Source organism: Pholcus phalangioides, unplaced genomic scaffold (genome assembly GCF_987345545.1).
Source record: "Pholcus phalangioides strain wild (caught in Gottingen) unplaced genomic scaffold, Ppha-v1.0 ptg000017l_1, whole genome shotgun sequence".
NCBI lineage: Eukaryota > Metazoa > Arthropoda > Arachnida > Araneae > Pholcidae > Pholcus > Pholcus phalangioides.
This window is the reverse complement of record NW_028301610.1, coordinates 1,696,025-1,716,207: the sequence shown is the minus strand read 5'-3', so window position 1 is coordinate 1,716,207 and position 20,183 is coordinate 1,696,025. Positions and strand designations below refer to the sequence as shown.

Here is a 20,183-nt window from a genome sequence, read left to right as displayed (position 1 = left end):
GAGCATGGAAATATGTATATTAGGCATCACAGCAAGAGAGAGAATCGAATCACTTTGATATTCTTATCAAAGTGACACAAAGGTATTTAATATCATGGAAAGAATTAAACGTTTAAAATGGAAATGGTCTGGACATATTGCAAGAAGACTCGACAACAGATGGACCACAAGTCTTCTAGATTGGTACCCCCGTGATGTTAAACATCCGAGAAACAGGGCCGTGTTTAAGTTTTTGACGCCTGTGGGCTATACAAATTTTGCCGCCCCCTCCGATTTCAGTCGAGCTATTTTATCCCCTCCTTCCACCCCTCCTATGTCATTACTAATAAATGATATACAAACAAAAGACAAAAAAGTGGTGCTGTATATATTTGCGCCTAAATTTTACTTTTCTGTCCTGTATGCTGCCCCATTTCGGCTTTATACAATGTACTGCCATGGATGTACAGTATATACAGTACATAGTGTCGGGTATATGTATACTGTATTTGTGTCTCTCTCGAATTCAATTTTTTTTTTTAGTAAAACTTAATTAACAACGTGGTAACACATGTGGATCCTGTGATTTTAAGTCAGTCAAACTTATGGCAGAAATATCAAAGCTATTATCTTAATCCCCAAGTAAAAGACATGGGAAACAAGAGGAAAAGCGCATAGCTAAATCTGTGAACTAACATAATTTCGTAAAGCCGATTGAAGTGCTTGGTGTTTTGAAAGCATGTTAGCGTTGATAAACTCAACAGTATACATCTCCCTTCCATTATAAAGATTCACGTATGCCTGAAGCAAAATTTATTATAAGTTAAGCGCAGTTTTCAGACTTGGACGTCGTCGTCTACCAAATTCATTGCTTCGAGGCTGCTTAAAAATGCATATGGTTGTCGGTCGAACATAACACGAGGAAACAAAGTATAGTTTGCATTTTATGTCAAGTGGCTGAATTTCAAATCACATCGTTCTTTTTGTTTTAACTCCGTTCGATCCTTAGAATTATGATTACGATTGTTTATTTTTAATAGTATATAAATAAGTTGGTTCAATAAGGGCCGCATTCACCGACATGGTTTAAACTGTGGTCACAATTTTTCGATAAGAGATCAACATAGATTTGTTAAATTCAGGTTCTTAACCAATCTATAGCCCCGTTAACATGTGCAAATATTGCGGTAACCTTGGAGTTCCAGCACCAACTTGGCGACTTTTTCCCTTCGTAAGGAAAGATGTAGAGCAGTCATTGGTGAAAATTCTCGAAGCGGGTTTTAAACTCGCTTTTCCCATGTGAACGGGGCTTATGTTGATCTCTTATCCAAAAATTGTGACTACAGTTTAAACCATGTCGGTGAATACGGCCCATTATGGAAGAGTGATTTGTTTCTCAGCTTCTTTTTTTCTTTTCTAATAAAAATACGTTCTCTTCGGCAGAAGAAATAATGTATTCGCAGTCATAGAACTTCGATCCCATACATTAATAAAAAGGTGTTCAATCAAATCTTTATATACAAGTACTATTAAAGAAAACTACATTACGAACAGAAAAGATTGATTCTCAGAGTAGTAGTAAAATATTGACTTAATTGTACGATAGACTGTCGTATACCGTACAGATAATGAAGCTGTAGCGTCATGGCTTCCCACACCGTAGTTTCAGTGTTCTATCCCAGCTATTGCCCAGTGGTGGTCTAGTGAAACAGCATTCCCAAATTCAACGTGCAAATGCTAGCAGGTGCATGCTTCGCTGTTTATAAAGCCTAATTCGACGGACTAAAAATATTCTAAAAACTCACACAGTTTTAAGGTTTCAGGTGGTGTAATAGCTAAAAGAGAAACACTTTTTTTAATATGAAAGAATAATTTCAAAAGGCTTACCTGTTTTCGAAAATAAGTAAATACTTCTCGGGGAAAAAAGTTTTTTTTTCTTTGAGACAACTCAAAAATATTTTTTTTTCTTTCAACAACAATTCAATGCATTTTCAGCATTAAATGATTTTTCTTTTAGAATTTTCTAAATCAGCTTTAGGAGAAATTACTGAATCTTCGCATGGCCACGTAACCTATATACAGGGTGAAAATTAAAGTATGTTTGGTGATAAATGCGAATATACATAATAACCGGTTATTATTCATACTCAACAAGCATTTTGGTAAGTTTAATAAATTTCCCTAAATCTATCACTTTTACCGTCGATTATGCATAATACCCAAAGGTCGTTGGTAAATCTATACATACATAAAATAACATGTCCTGACTGATTCATCATCACCGAGCTGAAACCGCTGAAGCTATAAACATGAAATTTGATCAGTAGTTTTATTTCATGACGTAAAGACTCACTAAGAAGGAATTTTTCGAAATTCGACCCCAAAGGGGGTCATAAGCGGACTGAAAGATTGCATAGAGAAATCACGCCGAACAGAAATCGCTGAAGCTGGAAATATGATATTTAGTAAGTAATTCCATTTCATGATGCAAAGACTCACTAAAGAAGTGTTTTTCGAAATTCCACCCTAAGTCAAGAGGGGGTTTAACGGTTATATACAGGCATCAAACCGAGCCGAAACCGCTGAACTGAAAAATATGAAATCTGGTCCGTACTTTTATTTTGTAATGTAAAGATTCAAAGGGATAATTTTCAAATTTCAACCTCGAAGGGGGGTAATAAGGTCATTCAAAGGTTACATGGGGCAATCATGGCACCGAGCTTAAAAAGGGTGAAGCTATGAATATGAAATTTAGTCAATATTACATTTCATAATGCAGACACCCCACTAAGACGTGATATCTGAAAATTCAACCCGCAAGGAGATCATAATAGGTTCAAATGTCAATGGGCGAATCAGCACCAAGTAATTTTCAGATTACCAAATTCACGCCAGCGAAGCCTCGGGTAAGAGCCAGTTTGATATATTTCCCTAAATTAATCACTTTTACCGGCGATAATAAATAATGCCCAAGCGTCGCGTCGTTGATAAACATGATAAATTGTACTATATGCTATATATATACTATACATACTAATTCATACATGTATTGCATCATTATATCGAGATACGATCATAAATTTTTTTACCATTACATCGAGGTCTCTGACTATATATTCATTATACATACTCATTTGGACTTCACCAATTACACTTGGGTATTATGCATAAGCACAGATAAAAAGGCGATAAATTTCAAGTATTTATCAAACTTATCAACGACGCTCGGGTTTTTTTTCATATTCGCCGGTAAAAAATGTAAATTTTCAAACTTACCAAGACGATTGGTAAGTATGCATAACAACCAGTTATTATGTATAATAACCGATTTATGACATTTAGCGTAACAATATATATTTCTTGCGTGAGCTTCTATTTTTCAAGTCAAAATGAACAAGACTTGCCAAAAAGGACATACAGGTGTGTGTGCGCGTGCGTGTATGTAAACGCAAATAATCATTTCTTTCAAAATAGCGACGCTCGAGTGTTTAAACAAAATATGCACGATTTTTTCAACATTCCAACAGTTCTCGTAGTCTCAAGGAAGTTTGTCAGAGCTCCACACTGAAACTTTTGCGATGAATATAAGTTTAAATGGAAAGAAGAAATAGCATGTATATAATATTATCATTTGTGTTCAATATTTTCTGTCTCATCGTGAACAATATATTTTCGACGATGCATGGAAGCACTCAATTATCATGAATTTACTGATTATATTTTTGTTACACTAAGCTATCTACAATGCTACAGACAAATTAAAAAAGCAGACTAAGATAAATGGAAATTAATCATAAGATCTCTTTGGTCAGGATCTAAACTTTACGATTAATGAAATTAGAATAAATCTGTAGTATGAATTTATATTTGTTATTGTGTACAATGAAATATGATATATATAATCAACAAAATATATTTTTTTCTATGTTATAAGTGCAGCAGTTACAGGTTATATTAAAAAAGTATAATTTTCTCCAAAGAAATAAAAATTTCTCCAATAACTTCAAACTTATTTTTACGTGAAAAAAACATTACTTTATTATTTTGTGAAAATGCCCTGAAAATATTTTTGGGACCATTTTATGAAGTCAATTATTTCTCTATGAGAGAGGTGCCCTAAATGCGTCTTTAATCACCTGAAGTGAAGAGGAAAGAAATGTGGAGCTCTTAGTAAACCCCTACAGCTTTTCAATTTTTGTGAAGAAAATGAGGCAGAATCAAATAGAGCTCTCGCAAGCTTTTTTATGGCTTTATCCGAGGATAATGACAAAACGCTTTATAAGTCTAGACACCCACTGAGCACAATGGTGTTCAGCGATATGGAATTTTTTGATTTATTGGTTAGAGACTTAAAATGACAGTAATCTCTCATTATATAACCCATACAAACTAGAAAAAATTGATCAGGTCATTAAATAAATAAAGGATTAGATCATCACTATCCGATGATCCCATGTGAACTTAGGCATATTGATCACGTCATTAGATAAGTAACAGAATAGATTAGAAAAACGTATAGCACACACACAATGCGTCTATATCATTTATAATTCTGGTCATTTATTAGTACAGTGGGGACTCTCACAACAGACATCCATTTCGCTGCATATTAACGGACACTCAACGCGTTCGAGGGCAGAAATTTCAATCACACGGGTGTCCGTTATCGAGAGTATTGTAATCACACCCATATATGCGCATTAAAGAACTGGTCGTTTTTAGTACAGACGGTACCGTAGAATAAGGATTAAAAGCGAAAAAACTGCAAGAAAGAAGTCATAATCTAAAAGGAAAATTTGACTGAGGGAATATATGTTCCTTGGTTCGAAACTGCAAACTGCGTGGAAAATGTTTCTTGGTTGGCAGCAGTGTAAGTTAAGGTAATGTCGGTGAGAAGCAAAATTTGGTGTGTGCTACAGGTTAATTTTTACCCAAAGAAATTTCCTGATTCCCAAAAATTCCTGTAAATATTATCGTACTTTCTAACTCATCAAGAATACTGGAGTGGTCAAAATGACTGACATTGCAAAACTGCATGCCTGCGCAGGCATATTTTTGTTCAAAAAACACGTTTTCGCTGTAAAAAACGAACCCCCCTCTGAGGGAAAAAATTCTCCATTTTTTCCCTCAAAAAATTCTGCGTACACTTCTGAAAATATTGGTACTAATTCGTCTATATATGTTATTTTCCATTCATCTCGTTTGACTGTATATTTTTTCGTTGTTTTGAAGAAGACTACAGTAAACATTGTTAGACTATAAAATTGGAACTGCGGAAACGGTTGCATATAGGATCTCTTTACAAAAATTAGCTATAAGCAATGACCCCCAGATAGCTTTACACTAATTCACTTTATTATCGAAATAAAAAAAGTTGGATGATCGTACATTTGGATTAGCGAAACATTTTCACAGTTAGGTGCTTCAAAATTGTTGCAATGGTGCTGCATTTTAAAGTGAGTTATGTCATCAAATTCAAGTGCATCACATGTTTCATTTTCAATAAAAAAAAGCACAAGAATCCATATTACATTTTGAATCCGTACCAGTAGTTCATATACGTTTGCTGAAGTTATAAAAAACCTTGTGACGCAAAAAAAGGAAAGCACTTGAATATACCAAGGCATTTAGTTTTCTCAGGAATCTGGCAACTTGCCTAGTGGGAAAAATGTCATTTACACGGCAACAAACAAGGGAATGTTCTTCATAACACTTTTCCGCCAAGTTCCGCACTTCGGTCACAACACCTACTTTTAAGGAAAAAATAAATAGCATAGAGTTATATATATATATATATACAAGAAGGGGAACATGTTTTAAACACGTGAATTGTCGGCAAATCACTAATGTTCGTGATACCATGCATAACTTTAACGATCGTTGGTAGTAAAAAAAGAAAAAATAACGTAGAAAATACCATCGCATCCATGTTTACCATAGCTTCAGTGTCTTATTCTGAGATTATAGGGCAAAAATGCTTTTTCTCATGCTTAAGAATCGAAAAAAAATTAATGAATTATTTAATAATGCAAACCGCACACACGCGCATCATTTCAACCAATACAAAACGTACAAAAAATTGTATATCAAGCACTTGAAACGAAAATTTTAGTTTATTATCTTTGTTGCCGTACAAGAGAGACATGTATTTTTTAAAAATATTAGAAGAGAGATATACGGTTATCCCCATACGTCGAACTCAGTTTTAATTACTCTTATTTCACAATATTTACTTCTTTTTGATAAAATTCTCTTTCTTTCAAATGTTTTAGACTGCTCATTCTTACTCATTGCTGAGGTCTCTGATCAAAACTTCTCTTACACTCCACTATAATATTCAAATACAGCAGTGCATCTTTTTTTTTATTCAACTTTTATTCTGCGAGTTTAAAAAAGAAAAAAATGATATACCGCTAATTGAGTGACTCAAAAATGCAACAGAGATGAAAGATGCAATGCTTCTGTTATGTCACAGATGTTGAAAAGTATATCTGAAATGAAGTACAAGGAAATATCAAAGAATATTGGTCAAAGCACATAACGTGCACGCACACTCGCCCGCACGTAGAGATAGAGAATCGGGTTTCAATCAGTATTTTGAGATATTTTCAATACCTGTATTGTGTGGTAGCTGTAAAGGTTTTTATTACATTCCTTTTATCAACTCACCTTATTCTGAATGACAGAAACATCAAGCGAAGCTTATTAGGTGCCTCACTAATTAACGAAGCCCAATTCTTTTTCAATTCATGTTAGAGTATTTTCTCTGGAGTATTTTCAATTAATTTAAAATTCACAAATATTTCATTCAAAAGGAAATACAACTGTGGTTTGTACAAAATGCTGCATCAATAAATGTGGTCTACGAAAATTTGAAATGAATCATTTGTTTAATAATTTTCTTTTATATATATATATATATATATATATATATATAAAATGTAAATTATGTGTATATATATATTCTTTAAATATTTAGTCACCACTTCACCTAAAAAACGCCAGGTATTTGTCAGATACCTATATTATTACAGTCGAATCCCGTTTTAACGTTATAGCGAAAATCTCGTTTTAACGAACATTTTTCTAATCCCCCAAATCAGTTTGCATTGGAACAATGCTAGGTAACCTGGAATTCCTTTATAACGAAATTTCGTTTTAACGAAATGATTCCTCCGGTCTCTTGGGGTTCGTTATAACGGGATTCGACTGTATATTAGCATGTACATATAGATACAAGATTATTTATACATAAAATTACAAGAAAATAATTTTCATCAGTCTTAGAAGATAGAACACGGTGATTAAAAATCTTTCGATTCTTTTAAGTGAATATTTCGCGTTCTCTTTAATTTACTCTCATCATTATTATGAAAAATAAAATATTATTTTTCTTTTTTGTTTTTCATACAATGATAAATTTTCAGTTCGGCCAGTATCTGTGAAGATGGAAGCAGGACCTCGCTCCATGTCTGCAGAAAAACCGGTAAATATCGCTTGCAAAAGTGCTGGTTCCAAGCCACCTGCTGTTATTTCTTGGTGGATGGGCACTAGTAGATTAAAACATAATAAGGACACTGTTTCAGCGGATGGAAATGTTACTATTAGTGTCTTAAACTTTCGACCTTCGATGGATGACAATGGAAAACAATTGACTTGTAGAGCAGAGAATCCATTAATCAGCGCATCTGGTATTGATGATACTTGGGACTTGGAAATACACTGTAAGTTGATGTTTAAACCTTTCTTTCTTTCACAAAATGTAGTCGAAATAGTTCTACATCAAAAACAAAAATAATAACTTCATCAGATATTTAGAAAATATTTTTCTCTTAACACTAAAAGGAATATTACTAACAAGTTACACCTTCACGAGGCAGAGATGAATTTTCTTCCTTGTAATCATCATCTCCAAAAATATAACCAGTCTTTCAAAGAATCTTGTATTAACACACACACAAGTATACAGGACATTTCTACATATAAACCTTATAACCCAGTTATCCAGCAGCTCGATATAGGCATTGTGATTCACATTGTTTTCTACCGAGTAAAGCATCTTCAAATGAATATAAAACGCCTTCTTAACATCCATTACAGACCCTCTTCCCCTGCACACAACGACGACCCCTCATTCAATTATTTTTAGTTCGATGGTGAATACACGATGCTGAACCTCTCTGACATGCAGATAAAATATCGTTTATCTGATCAAAAAGCAAAATTAACAGTTATCTGTGGTACATTATGGTTGTGTTTCTATCCTCCTCCCTCAGTCCGTATTTCTTTATTTTGAGATAGAGGAACTTCCTAATTCACCCGTAGTTTATTTTGTGTACGCAGGTATACAGTCGCAATTTTATTTATTTTTACAGATGTTCCTCAATTGGTTCTGAGGCTGGGCAGTAAGCTAAGACATTACCATATCCAAGAAGGTAATGATGTTTATTTGGAATGCGATATCCGTGCAAATCCACCTGTGACTGAAGTTGGATGGACCTTCGAAAACCGTGAACTTCATACAAACGTTTCGGCTGGTCTTATTATAAGTAATCAAAGCCTGGTTCTTCAGCGAGTTCAGAAATCTAATAGAGGTCATTACACTTGCACTGCGTCAAATTCAGAAGGAACCGGTGAGAGCAAGCCACTTTACTTGTCGGTGCAGTGTAAGTATATACTTTATATATGAGATAACAATAGACTTATGCCCTAACCACAGTCTTCATGTTCAAAATTAATCTTGGCAAGAATACCTTTCATATTTCTGCATTTTGTTGAAATTCTTTGTTTACTGTCTCTGTTACATTTCTTTTTTTCAGTATCCGTCCAGAACTTGCTTCTCGAGTTAGTTGACCTGAAAACTACAGAAAATTGAAACTAGAATAATCGCTGCAGTCACCATTTATTTACTTATTTATACAATATTGTTGGCCCAAGGCCTATACAAGAGGACGCATTAGATTACACCGTACCCGGTCAATTTTTCGCACTCAACTCGTCGTGCCTTAATTTGTCGCGGTACAAATTCGTCGGAGTGTCAATTCGTCGCGGTACAAGTTTGCCGCAGTGTCAATTCGTCGCGGTACAAATTTGTCGCAGCTCCAATCCGTAGCTGTACAAGTTTGCCGCCGTGTCAATTCGTCGTGAAGTCAATTTATATAATACTATAGCGCAGAATCAATTCGTCGAACCGTCGATTCTTCTCTGTACATGTTCCACGCGAGCTTGTATGCAGGTTTTTGTCTTTCTTACACGTGAAATAAAAAACATGAACAAAAGTGTACACGCAGTTAACGGAAAGGTCATCGAAATTAAAATTACAATATTAATTGCATATAAAAATGTAATTATATTTGAAAATTCACTTATAAAAATTTGAAATGTTAAATAATTGATTTTTGCTGTGATAAAATTTCAGTATCTCCATAATGACCTGAAATATTTAATTAATTAATAATTCAATTAAATTAATATTTAATTTTGCCCGTATAAGCTGCACTTCCCGCTTTTGTTGGAATTTCTATTTCTCACAGCGAAGCGAGTTGGGCGCATATTAAGGGTAGAACTGTACAGTGCTCATGAATGACGATTCGATGAAGTTTTGATATTGCCCACAGGATGAACACCGACAAAGACCATGTGTGAAAGACGACTATAGGTCAGTCGCATAGATATAATATAACCATTAATTTTATGTTTATAATCAGTCGCATATCTTTGGTTGGCTTGTTTGAATATTTTCACATAGTTTTCATTAGCGTCTAAGCTTTTGGTACAAGGTTGGTGTGCTTGGTCTACATATTTCCGTTGGCAAAAACATGGAAGGAATATTGCAAAACCGAACATGGAAATGATATATTGGTTTGCGTGTGTATTAAAAAGATTTTCCCCCATAATTCATGTTCCGAAATTAGAAAAACTTTTAATGCAATTGAATGAAATTATTATTATTATTATTATATTATTAATTTTCTTTATTTGAGTTTTTTGTTGTATCATAAAACAGATACAGATTATACGGATGACAAAAAATAATGTAGTACTTTTTAAATTAAATTGTTTGAATTCATTTTAAATTGAAATCTTCTGCGTATCGTTAAAAAAAGAAAACATTTATGACAGCTTAAAGTAGCATCACCTATTATTCTATTAGTCATCATCTGGCTTTTTATTGCGATATTCACGTTAGATAAGTGTTTAAATAAAATGTTACTCAAAGGCACTGAAAATAAATATAGGTTTAGATATTGTGGAGTGTTTTTATGTGTACGATACGAATTGTTTTTAAAATCAAAATTATCCTAATAAATGTAGGCTATAATCAGAGGCGGATTTATAGCTTTCCCACCTGTGGGCTATTCAAACCTTGCCTCCCTTCTCCCTTTCTAATTCATGTTCTTGATCCCCAATTACTCAATTTTGGTTACGCCCTTTCTCTTGAACTTGTCATCTTGGGATAAAGCCCGCATATATACACCATCCCCACCCAGGAAATATCGATACATTGTCGATAAAATATTCCTTGAAGATATATTCTCTGCATGGATACATTTAATAGTGAATTACGCAAATCGTGCTGGGAGGGGGGCACATTCATCGCAATTTATTATCTCGATGTGCACCCGCAACGCCCCTCGCTGAAATCCCTACAGAAAGCAGGAAGCGTGGCCTAGACGATGGAAACTAAATTTTTAAAATTTATTTGATCCCAATTTATTATCTTGGTGTGCTCCCCAACGCCCCTCACTGCGAGAAACGGAAATCCCGGCAGAAATGCGGCTTATATGGTGAAAATTAAATTTTAAAAATTTATTGGATCCCAATATTGGTGTACAAATAAATACAAATACAACGCCACAATAGGCAAAATGCCCAACGAGGTGTCTGATAAAAAGATGCCCATAAAAATATGGATGCCATATATTTTAAAAAAAAAAAACAGCAACCCAATTAAAAATGCAATTAACACAAATTATAAACAATATATACACATGATAAAATATTATACAACGCTCATAAAGAATACTTATGGTTGTTTTATTCTAAGAATGGATAGCTTCTCGATTTACCCCAACATGTTTATCGTATTTCTTTTTAAACGTGTCAATTGTGTTGCAATTTACTACCTCTGGGGGTAAGTACGTAAGGTACGTTTCAATATGTCCCTCTATGACTTCCTTGAATACATTCCTTCATTTGTTAAAAATTAAAACAGATTGGAAGGGGGAATATTTCCAATAAATGAGAAAAAAAATTAGTTTCATTTTTTTACGCTTAAAGCAACTATCCTATTTATAACATCACAACAAACATATGAATTTTAAAGCAATTCAAATTTGTCGCGACGAAATGACTTCACTACAACTTTGTACCGCGACGGAATGGGCCTGCGACAAATTTGTACAGCGACGAAATGACTTCGCTACAACTTTGTACCGCGACGAGTTTGTAGCACGACAAATTGAACGCAACGAATTGTCCCGCGACAAGGTGAGCGCGATGAATTGACCAAGACCCAGATTACACATATGCTTTGAAACATTTGACAAGAAATCGGAGATCGTGAGGGAGTTAACAATAGTAGAGGGGAGTTTTTTCCATTCAACTATGGTATTGGGAAAGAAACTGAATTTAAAACAATCTGTAGAGGCAAAAATAGGTTTTAATTTTTTGGGGTGGTCAAGTCTATTGGAAACATAGGAAGGGCTAGACAAAATACCGGATATATCGAAATTTAAATTAACATGAATAATTTAGTAAAGCATGGCTAAGCGGGAGATAAGTCGGTGAGTAGCGAGTGGGTGGAGATTAAGTTGGAGTTTAAGATCGGAAACTAAACTAAAAGATGACCAGCAATCGTGAATAAAGCGGGCGGATTTATTTTGGATAGATTCAAGTTTTTCGATGTTACTAGAGGTGTGGGGGGTCCCAGACCTCAGCTGCATGAGAAAGAACGGGAGAAATATAAGTTCGGTAGCAGAGAAGTCGGACGTCACTAGTAGAATGTTTGAGGTTGCGGCGAAGGAAAAAAAGTTTGTTGAGACATTTCTGGTCAACATAATCGATATGATTTTTCAAACGGAGATTAGCCGTGATTATGACACCCAGATATTTGAATTGAGAAACTTGGGATATGGTTACGTTATTGAGATGTAGTATGAAAATTCGAGGGGAAGAGTTTTACGTGTAGCTCTCATGAAAACTGTTTTAGATAGGTTAATAGGCATGTGCCAACATGTGTGTGTGTGTGAGCACCTATCTGAGATGGAAACAAGATTACCTTGGAAAATTTCTTGATCAGATCTGTCATTAATTACGCGATAGATTGCACAATCATCAACAAAAAATCTAGTGGTGAAGTTGAGGATTTCAGGGAGGTCGTTTATATAAATTAAAAACAGTAAACTCGAGAGAACTACTCCTTGAGGAGTACCTGAATTTACAGTGGAAAAAGGTGAATCATGATCTTTAAAATGAATTAATTGTTTACGATTTTTTAGGAAAGCTTCTAACCATTTGAGCAATTGTACATTAAGACCAAGATTTGAAAGTTTAAAGAGGAGTCTTTTTTGCGGAACTTTATCATAGGCTTTAGAGAAATCAAAGATGATGATATCGGTTTGTACCTTCCCGTCAATGGCTTTGGAAAGATCATGGACGAAAAGGAAAAGTTGGAATGTAGTAGGAAGGGATCGTCTGAAGCCGTGTTGGTTGGGAAAGAAAAAGTAATGGAGTTTAAATGAGCGTGGATTTCATTTGCTATAACATGTTCGAAAATTTTACAACAGGATGAAGTAATAGATATTGATCTGAAGTTAAGGGGGTCGGAGAGCGGACCGGTTTTGTGAATGGAATTCCGGTTTATGGGAATAATTTGATTGATTTTCCAATCGGTGGGGGGGATGGCGGTATTTAGTGAGACGTTAAATAAGATTAAAAGATAGTCGGAGATTTCTTCCGCGCAATATTTGAGAATGAAGTCATTTGGAATGTCATCGGGGCCTACGGAATGGGGTTTCAGTGTTTTACTAACTTCAAAATACCTTATTTAGTAAAAAAGAGCGGATTTGAGTTATGGACAGAATCGACGAATGAGTATTGTGGTGGAGTGGGATAAAAAAAACCAAAAAAATAAAAAACACACACACACACACTGGAAAAACTGAGCAGAAAGCCAAATTGGATTCAGTAGTAATATCTGAGGGAGACGAGTTGTTTTCATTTGAGATTTTGAGAGAAGTGGGTCCAGCAGATTTAGGTCTGAGGAAGTTCCAAAATTTGGTAGGGTTTGTTTTTAAGTAATTTGGTAAAGAGTGGGATAGGTACTTGGACTTTTGTGTAAAGATGAGGTTCTTGAAACTCCGAGTGGAGGTAGAAATTGAGGATTTGAGTGAATTAGATTTGTTGGATTTATATTTGACAGAGGCACGCCGGATTTTCATCTTAAGGTGAATGATGTCTCTGTTGATCCAGGGACTGTGGAACAACTTAGCAGAAACTATTTTTGTCGGGACTGTAGTTACGCATTCTTCTATAATAAGTTTGAAAGTTGACCAAAGGATATGAATATGATTTGGAGAGGTATATTGATAGAAAATCATTGAAATTGGAGCGAAGAATCGACTGAATTAAAGAATAATTGGCTTTGTTAAAATTACGTTTGAGAGCGTGTTGAAGTTTTATATTCTGCTGGTTTACAGAATGGTTCAATGTGTTTGACTATGAATTAGTTTCATGATTTCACAGGTTATGGGCCCAGCCCCTGTTGACAAGTTAATTGCAAGTTTTGAGGGATTTATGTTCTTTGTGAACAAGTTACAGTTTCCGAATCCGTTAGTTTACGTTTCGACTACCACGATGGCTGCAGTTGAGATTTCGTCAATCAACATATTCGACGGCTCGAATTATTCCCAATGGAAGTTCTTGGTGAACTGTGCGTTGAAAGCTAAAGGAGTCTATGACGTGGTTGTAAGCGAGAATGCTAAACCGGATGTAGGTCCTGGCCTCGCAATATGGGAGAAAGCTGACGCAACAGCGATGTTTGTTATCTCCTCGGCGATGGAGATGACTCAGATATCCTTGGTGCAGAACTGTCTGGACAAACTGGACTCGATTTATCAGCAAAAGCCCTCTTTCAACAAAATGTTATTGCTGGACAGATTTCATCAGCTGAAAGTGGAAAGCAACGAGTCAGCTGTGGAGTATATAGCAAAAGTTGAAAACCTCGCTCATCAAATCACGGACGCCGGTGAAGAGGTGAGTGATGTTACAATCACAACGAAAATTCTAGGTACTTTGCCGACAAAATACAGGAACTTTCGTCAAGCCTGGTTGTCTATGGATTCAAGTAAACAAACCGTCGCCGATTTAACGGCACGTCTCATCGATGAAGAGCTTTCGATTTCGCGCAACGAACAGAGTGAAACTGCGTGTGTCTCAGTTTCTAAGCCGAACAAGTACTATTCGTCGAAAAACAAGAACTTTCAGAGTCATGAAAAATCCGAAAAGCGTCTCAACAAGTCGAAAGTGATCTGTCATTCTTGCCGAAGGAAAGGGCACTATGCCTCCGAATGTAAACAACGAAAGCACGACTTCAATCGTCGTTCGTCCGAAAATGATGGTGCTTCCAATTTTACCGATGTGAATCATGATTTGCTCAGTGATAAAAGTGTCTCTAGTGCTCTTCAATCAGGTGAAAATAAGTGGATTCTTGACAGTGGCGCATCTGCTCACATGACGTGTATTAAAAAGTGTCTTAGTGATTATCAGGAGGCAGATGATCAAATTAAGCTCGGCAACAACACTGAGTTACCCGTTCTTGGTAAAGGTAAGGTTTTGATTAAGAAATTCGTGAATGGTACATGAAATAATGGGGAGATCCATGAAGTATTATATGCTCCTGGTTTAAAAAGAAATTTACTGTCGGAAGGTGTACTGGCTGCCAGGAACATGAAGATAATTAAAAAAAATCACTATATCAAAATTTATAATGACAATAGATTAATTGCTGAAGGTATTCGTACTCCAAATAATTTGTATAAAATGCTCTTCAAAATCATATTTAGTGATGAGGTAATTATTACACGTAACAACGACTTGCAATTATTAGCATGAAAGAACTGATCACATAAATATGAAGGTTCTTAAACAGCTATGCGAACGAAATATTTTGAAAGAAAATACTAATTTTTCTGATGCCGAAAAATTCTTCTGTGAGGCTTGTCAGTATGGAAAGCAACATAAGCTACCTTTCACAAGAAGGGAACATAAATCGACTATCCCAGGTAAACTAATTCATTGTGATCTTTGTGGACCGATGTCTGTTCAATCAGTGGGAGGATCAAATTATGTATTTCATTCTTTTTAAGGATGATTTCACAGGCTATCGTTCAGTTGCTTTCATAAAACAAATACCAATATAACGCCACAAAATGCCCCACGAGGTGGCTGAGAAAAAGATGCCCATAAAAATATGGATGTCATATATTTCAAAAATACAGCAACCCAGATAAAATATTATACAATGCCCATAAAGAATACTTATGGTTGCCTTATTCTAAGTATGGGTAGTTTCTCGATTAACCCCAACATGTTTATCGTATTTCTTTTTAAACGTGTCAACTGTGTTACAATTTACTACCTCCGGGGGTAAGCTTTTCCATTTATTAACAACCCTATTAGAGAAAAATTCCCTGCGACACCATAACCTTGCATTGTCCCTCACCAATCGATACTGGTGTTCCCTTGTAAAAGCAGTCGATTGGCGGTGTACTAAAAGTTCATGGTCCATCCTATTCATCCCATTGAAAATTCTGAACACTTCGATCATATCTCCTCGACACCTGCGTTCATCCAATGTAAACATATTCAAAAAATGAAGTCTCTCTTCATAACTCAAGCCCCGTGTGCCAATAAGGACACGCGTAGATCTTCTCTGCACCCCTTCAACCAAGTCTATGTCAAGTCCAGGACGAACTAAGCCTCAAAAAAGCGGAAAAATGACATTAGGAGAACGCGAAGAGACCTTTTTGAAAATGAGACCAAGCATTCTATTCGCTTTTTTGACCACCGCTGAACAATGTTCAGAAAACCTAAACCGCTCGTCAATGAGAATGCCCAAATCGGTGACCCTAGTTTCATCCGGGATAGTGACACCATTCAACTCGTAAGAGAACCGTGGATTGTTTTTACCAAAATGAGCGACCATGCACTTATCAACGCTAAACGTCATGCTCCATTCATTTGCCCATGCTGCAATCCTATTTAGACTGGTCTGGAGCGACTCCCTATCGCTTTGATTCCCGATTACCCCCATTAACTTCACATCATCTGCGAATTTGCTAGTAATCCCATCGATACCCTGATCGAGATCATCGATAAAAAGTGAAAAAACTATGGGGCCAAGGACACTTCCTTGAGGAACTCCACTTGTGACGTCTGTCCAACCAGAGAATTCCCCGTTCAACATAACTCGCTGCGACCTATCTCTTCACCACGAGTCTATCCAATTCAGCATGTTGCCCCCAATTCCAATCTCGTGTAAACGCTTCAAGAGTTTACCATGTTGGACCTGATCGAATGCCTTCTGGAAATCAAGGTAAACAACATCTCCATTTTTGCTCTTACCCAAAGCCTTAGTCACGTGATCATAGAAGCAAAGGAGGTTAGTTACACATGACTTCCCCTTCCTGAACCCATGCTGAATGTGCGACAATACATTATTCTCGTCTATCCACTTCACAAACTGCCTTTTGATGATAATTTCCAAAATTTTCGAGAGGGAGCTCGTCAAACTCACTGGACGATAATTGGACACAGCTTCTCTACTACCCTTCCTAAATATCGGAAAAACATTAGCAAGTTTCCAATCCCTTGGGACGATACCCTCAGCAACACTACTCCTGTATATCTGTGCGACTGGACCCAGCAATTCATTAGCATATTCCCTGAGGACCCTGGGATAGATATCATCTGGTCCTGGTGCTTTGCTTGCACGTACATTTCTTAGAAGATTTAGGACCTCCGCGTCTTCTACTTGAATATCGTTGAGGGTTTTATTACCCCATGCAACACCCGTATATCGAATATCATTATCTCCATTAAAAACCGAAGCGAAAAAGTCATTGAAAGCATTACACATGCCTACATTGCTCTCTAACCTAGAGCCTCCTATCGAGAGGGGGGCCAACCGTCCCCTTACATCCATTATTGATGTATCGAAAAAATGATTTTGGGTCAGAGCCAATGTTATCTGCCGACCTAGATTCAATTTCCTTTTTACTATCCCTTATCGTTTTCTTCAACAGACTTCTTTTATCAGTAAACAATGATAGGTCACCTCGACCACTTTTATACTCACTGAATGCTCTTTTCTTTTCAAGATAACGGTTACGCACGCTATCCGTGGACCACAGAGGGTGCGATGTACAAACACGCTTTTTTCGAATAAATGATATGATGTCGTGCAAAACAGAGAACAGCTTGCTACTAAATTCTTCCCATTGACTTACCACCCCGACTGATTCTAACCGGTCTTTGAAAACTTCCGCTAACCTTCCTCTCAAACATCAAAGTTAGTTCTTCGAAAACAATGAACCAGTCTTTTGTTATCCACCTTACCCGAGGAAAAGTTACAGTGAAATCTGACTATACGATGATCACTGGAAGAATACTCTTCCCCCACCGAAACATGTTCAAATAGATCCTCAGAAATAGTAAGAACTAAATCCAAAATAGCAGTACCCGTAGTGGCTTTTGATACATGCTGATACAAAAAATTTTCGAGCACCAACTTAAGAAAGTCTCTTTCATACTGATTTCCAGATGAAAGGTCCTCCCACTCAATACCTGGATAATTGAAATCCCCTAGTATGAGAACCCTCTTCCGCTTACACATGTAGGAAATTTCATCATGCAATTTGGCGATGTAGTTTTGATTCCTATTCGGTGGATTGTAACAAACATTATCAATAAGTTTATGACGTCTTTTGTTCTCAAGCTCAACCCATATAGTTCAATATCACTTCTCTGCACTTTACACTCTCTAGCCTTCAAACATGATTTCACGTATATCGACACTCCACCCCCTTTCCTATCAGATCTATTTCTTAAAAAAAGTATCGTATCCTGAGATGTGTAAGAAAGATTCATCCCCATCGTTTGCCCAAGATTCTGTAATTGCAATAAGATCCAGGCCCTCCACAACTATCGTAGTTTCTAAAAAATCTTTCTTATTATCCAAGCTCCTGGCATTTAACACACATTTTAATTTGCCCGGTGATTTAGTGTCAATCGAGAAGCCATCCAAGTCAGAGGTGGGTAATTCTCCGTCAGTACTGTTGTGATTATCATTAACTAACCCGCATTCCCGACTACGTGGTCTGGGAGTAAAAAACCTGACCTAAGACTATCGTAAACCTCCCAGACCCCCAACCTCTTATTTAGATGGATCCCATCCGAACGAAGCCACGTATCGGTAAATGCGGGAAGCTCGAAGAATGTGACCCCAAGTGAGGAGTAAATGTCCTTCAAGCCTATATTGAATTGGTGGATCCTACTCCTATATACCCTACTACCCCTTGGCAGCACTGAAATCACTGCCACATCTGAACCCCCCTCCCTAGCGGATAATAGTAAATCCCGGTACTCTGACAGAGACTCACTAATATTCGCTCCTACCTGATTCGTTCCCACCCACAGAATCACCCGCAAGGGCAACTTTCGGCGATGAAAAACGTCTCGAACGTTGCCAATGTTCCCCCCAGGAAGACAACGCTAGAAACCCCGAAAATCCCTACACACTCGGTTCCCAAGTTCCCTAACCATAGAACCGCCGATGATTAAACCCCTATCACTATCCCCCTCTACCTCATCCACGATCACCCATTCGCCCTCTAAACTGTCGTTGTCCGTGGAAATTGCTTCTTCATCAACAGGTGGCTCGACGACCAGAGGCTCCGTTATAACCTGGCCCTCTAGCACCCTAACTTTTTTCTGTAAAGCTTCGATAAAGTTCCATCCTTTTCCTATCGAAGCACCCTTTACAATTGAAACTATCAGCTACTATACCCCTAGACCAGGGAAATTTCCCGTCGCAAGCTCTACACAACACTAGTCGAGGCATACTAACACTATTGCTGAAGCTAGATAATATTAATAATTAAAAATAGGAAAATGAAAAACGTTAACAGGAAATTAAAATAATGTAAATATGCGAAATATCCGTAAGAGATTGTACGAAAAAATTACTCAGATGCTCAACACTAAATCCCGAAGAATAAAATAAATATGTATATAAAGAATACAACACACTCTAAAAAAAGTGTTAAGCTACAAAGTACAATTTATGCTTATTAGAATTAGCTAACTATCTCAAATCACACTAACACTACAACCATAGGCCCAAGTGGAAGGAAAAACATAGTTATTGAGAGAACCTGGGAAAAAGTATATACTGTCTGCTAACACTAACGTCCAAAAAACCTACGAATTTATATCAGAGAAGCGAGAAAACACAAACCTGGCAAAAATACAATGAAAATGAAATGCGAACGAGAAAAAAATCGAAGTCGATCGAAAATACACAACGAAAATTAAAAAAATTGAGAGCAATATAATAAAAAAACCACTTATCTCGGAATCCAACGTGTGCTAGAAAAAAAAAGAGAACACCGCAGAATATGACCCAAAAATAAACAACACGCTAAGTAAAACTCACGAGAACGGAGAAAAACACAAAGAAAAAAGAAAAGTGATGCGTTTGAACAGTTCAGAAAATTTGTTCGTCTCTGTGAAAACAAATTTCAACATGTTGTCGAAGCAGTCAGAACTGACAATGGAGCTGAATTTATCAATAACGAGTTCAACAATTTCCTTGGTCGTAAAGGCATCTTGATGGAAACAACGGCACCATACACACCCGAACAAAACGGTAGTGCAGAAAGAGACATGAGAACAATTGTTGGAAAATGCCAGATCAATGCTGTACGCAAAACAGCTACCTAAGTACTAGTGGGCAGAAGCAGTGAATACTGCAGTATATATTTTGAACAGAACACCAACAAGTCAAGCTCCAAATTCTACCCCATATGAACTTGGGACTGGAAAGAAAAATTGCCTGAATCTTCTCAAGATTTTTGGAAGCGAAGCGTTCATGCACGTTCCGGACTCTCAAAGAAAAAAACTGGAACCCAAAATTAAGAAGA

General features: G+C 36.6%; 1 protein-coding gene across 5 annotated transcripts in view; it reads left to right on the top strand.

Annotated features, from left to right (window-relative positions):
• The window catches only part of LOC149072102 (neural cell adhesion molecule 2-like), a 396,536-nt gene that overhangs the window by 226,573 nt on the left and 149,780 nt on the right, over nt 1-20,183 (top strand). For all 5 annotated transcript variants that reach the window (XM_089247386.1, XM_089247385.1, XM_089247387.1 and 2 more), the window contains 2 exons: nt 7,407-7,703; nt 8,355-8,645. In XM_089247386.1, coding sequence (XP_089103512.1) covers nt 7,407-7,703; nt 8,355-8,645 — 588 coding nt within the window. The remainder of the gene's footprint in view (nt 1-7,406; nt 7,704-8,354; nt 8,646-20,183) is intronic.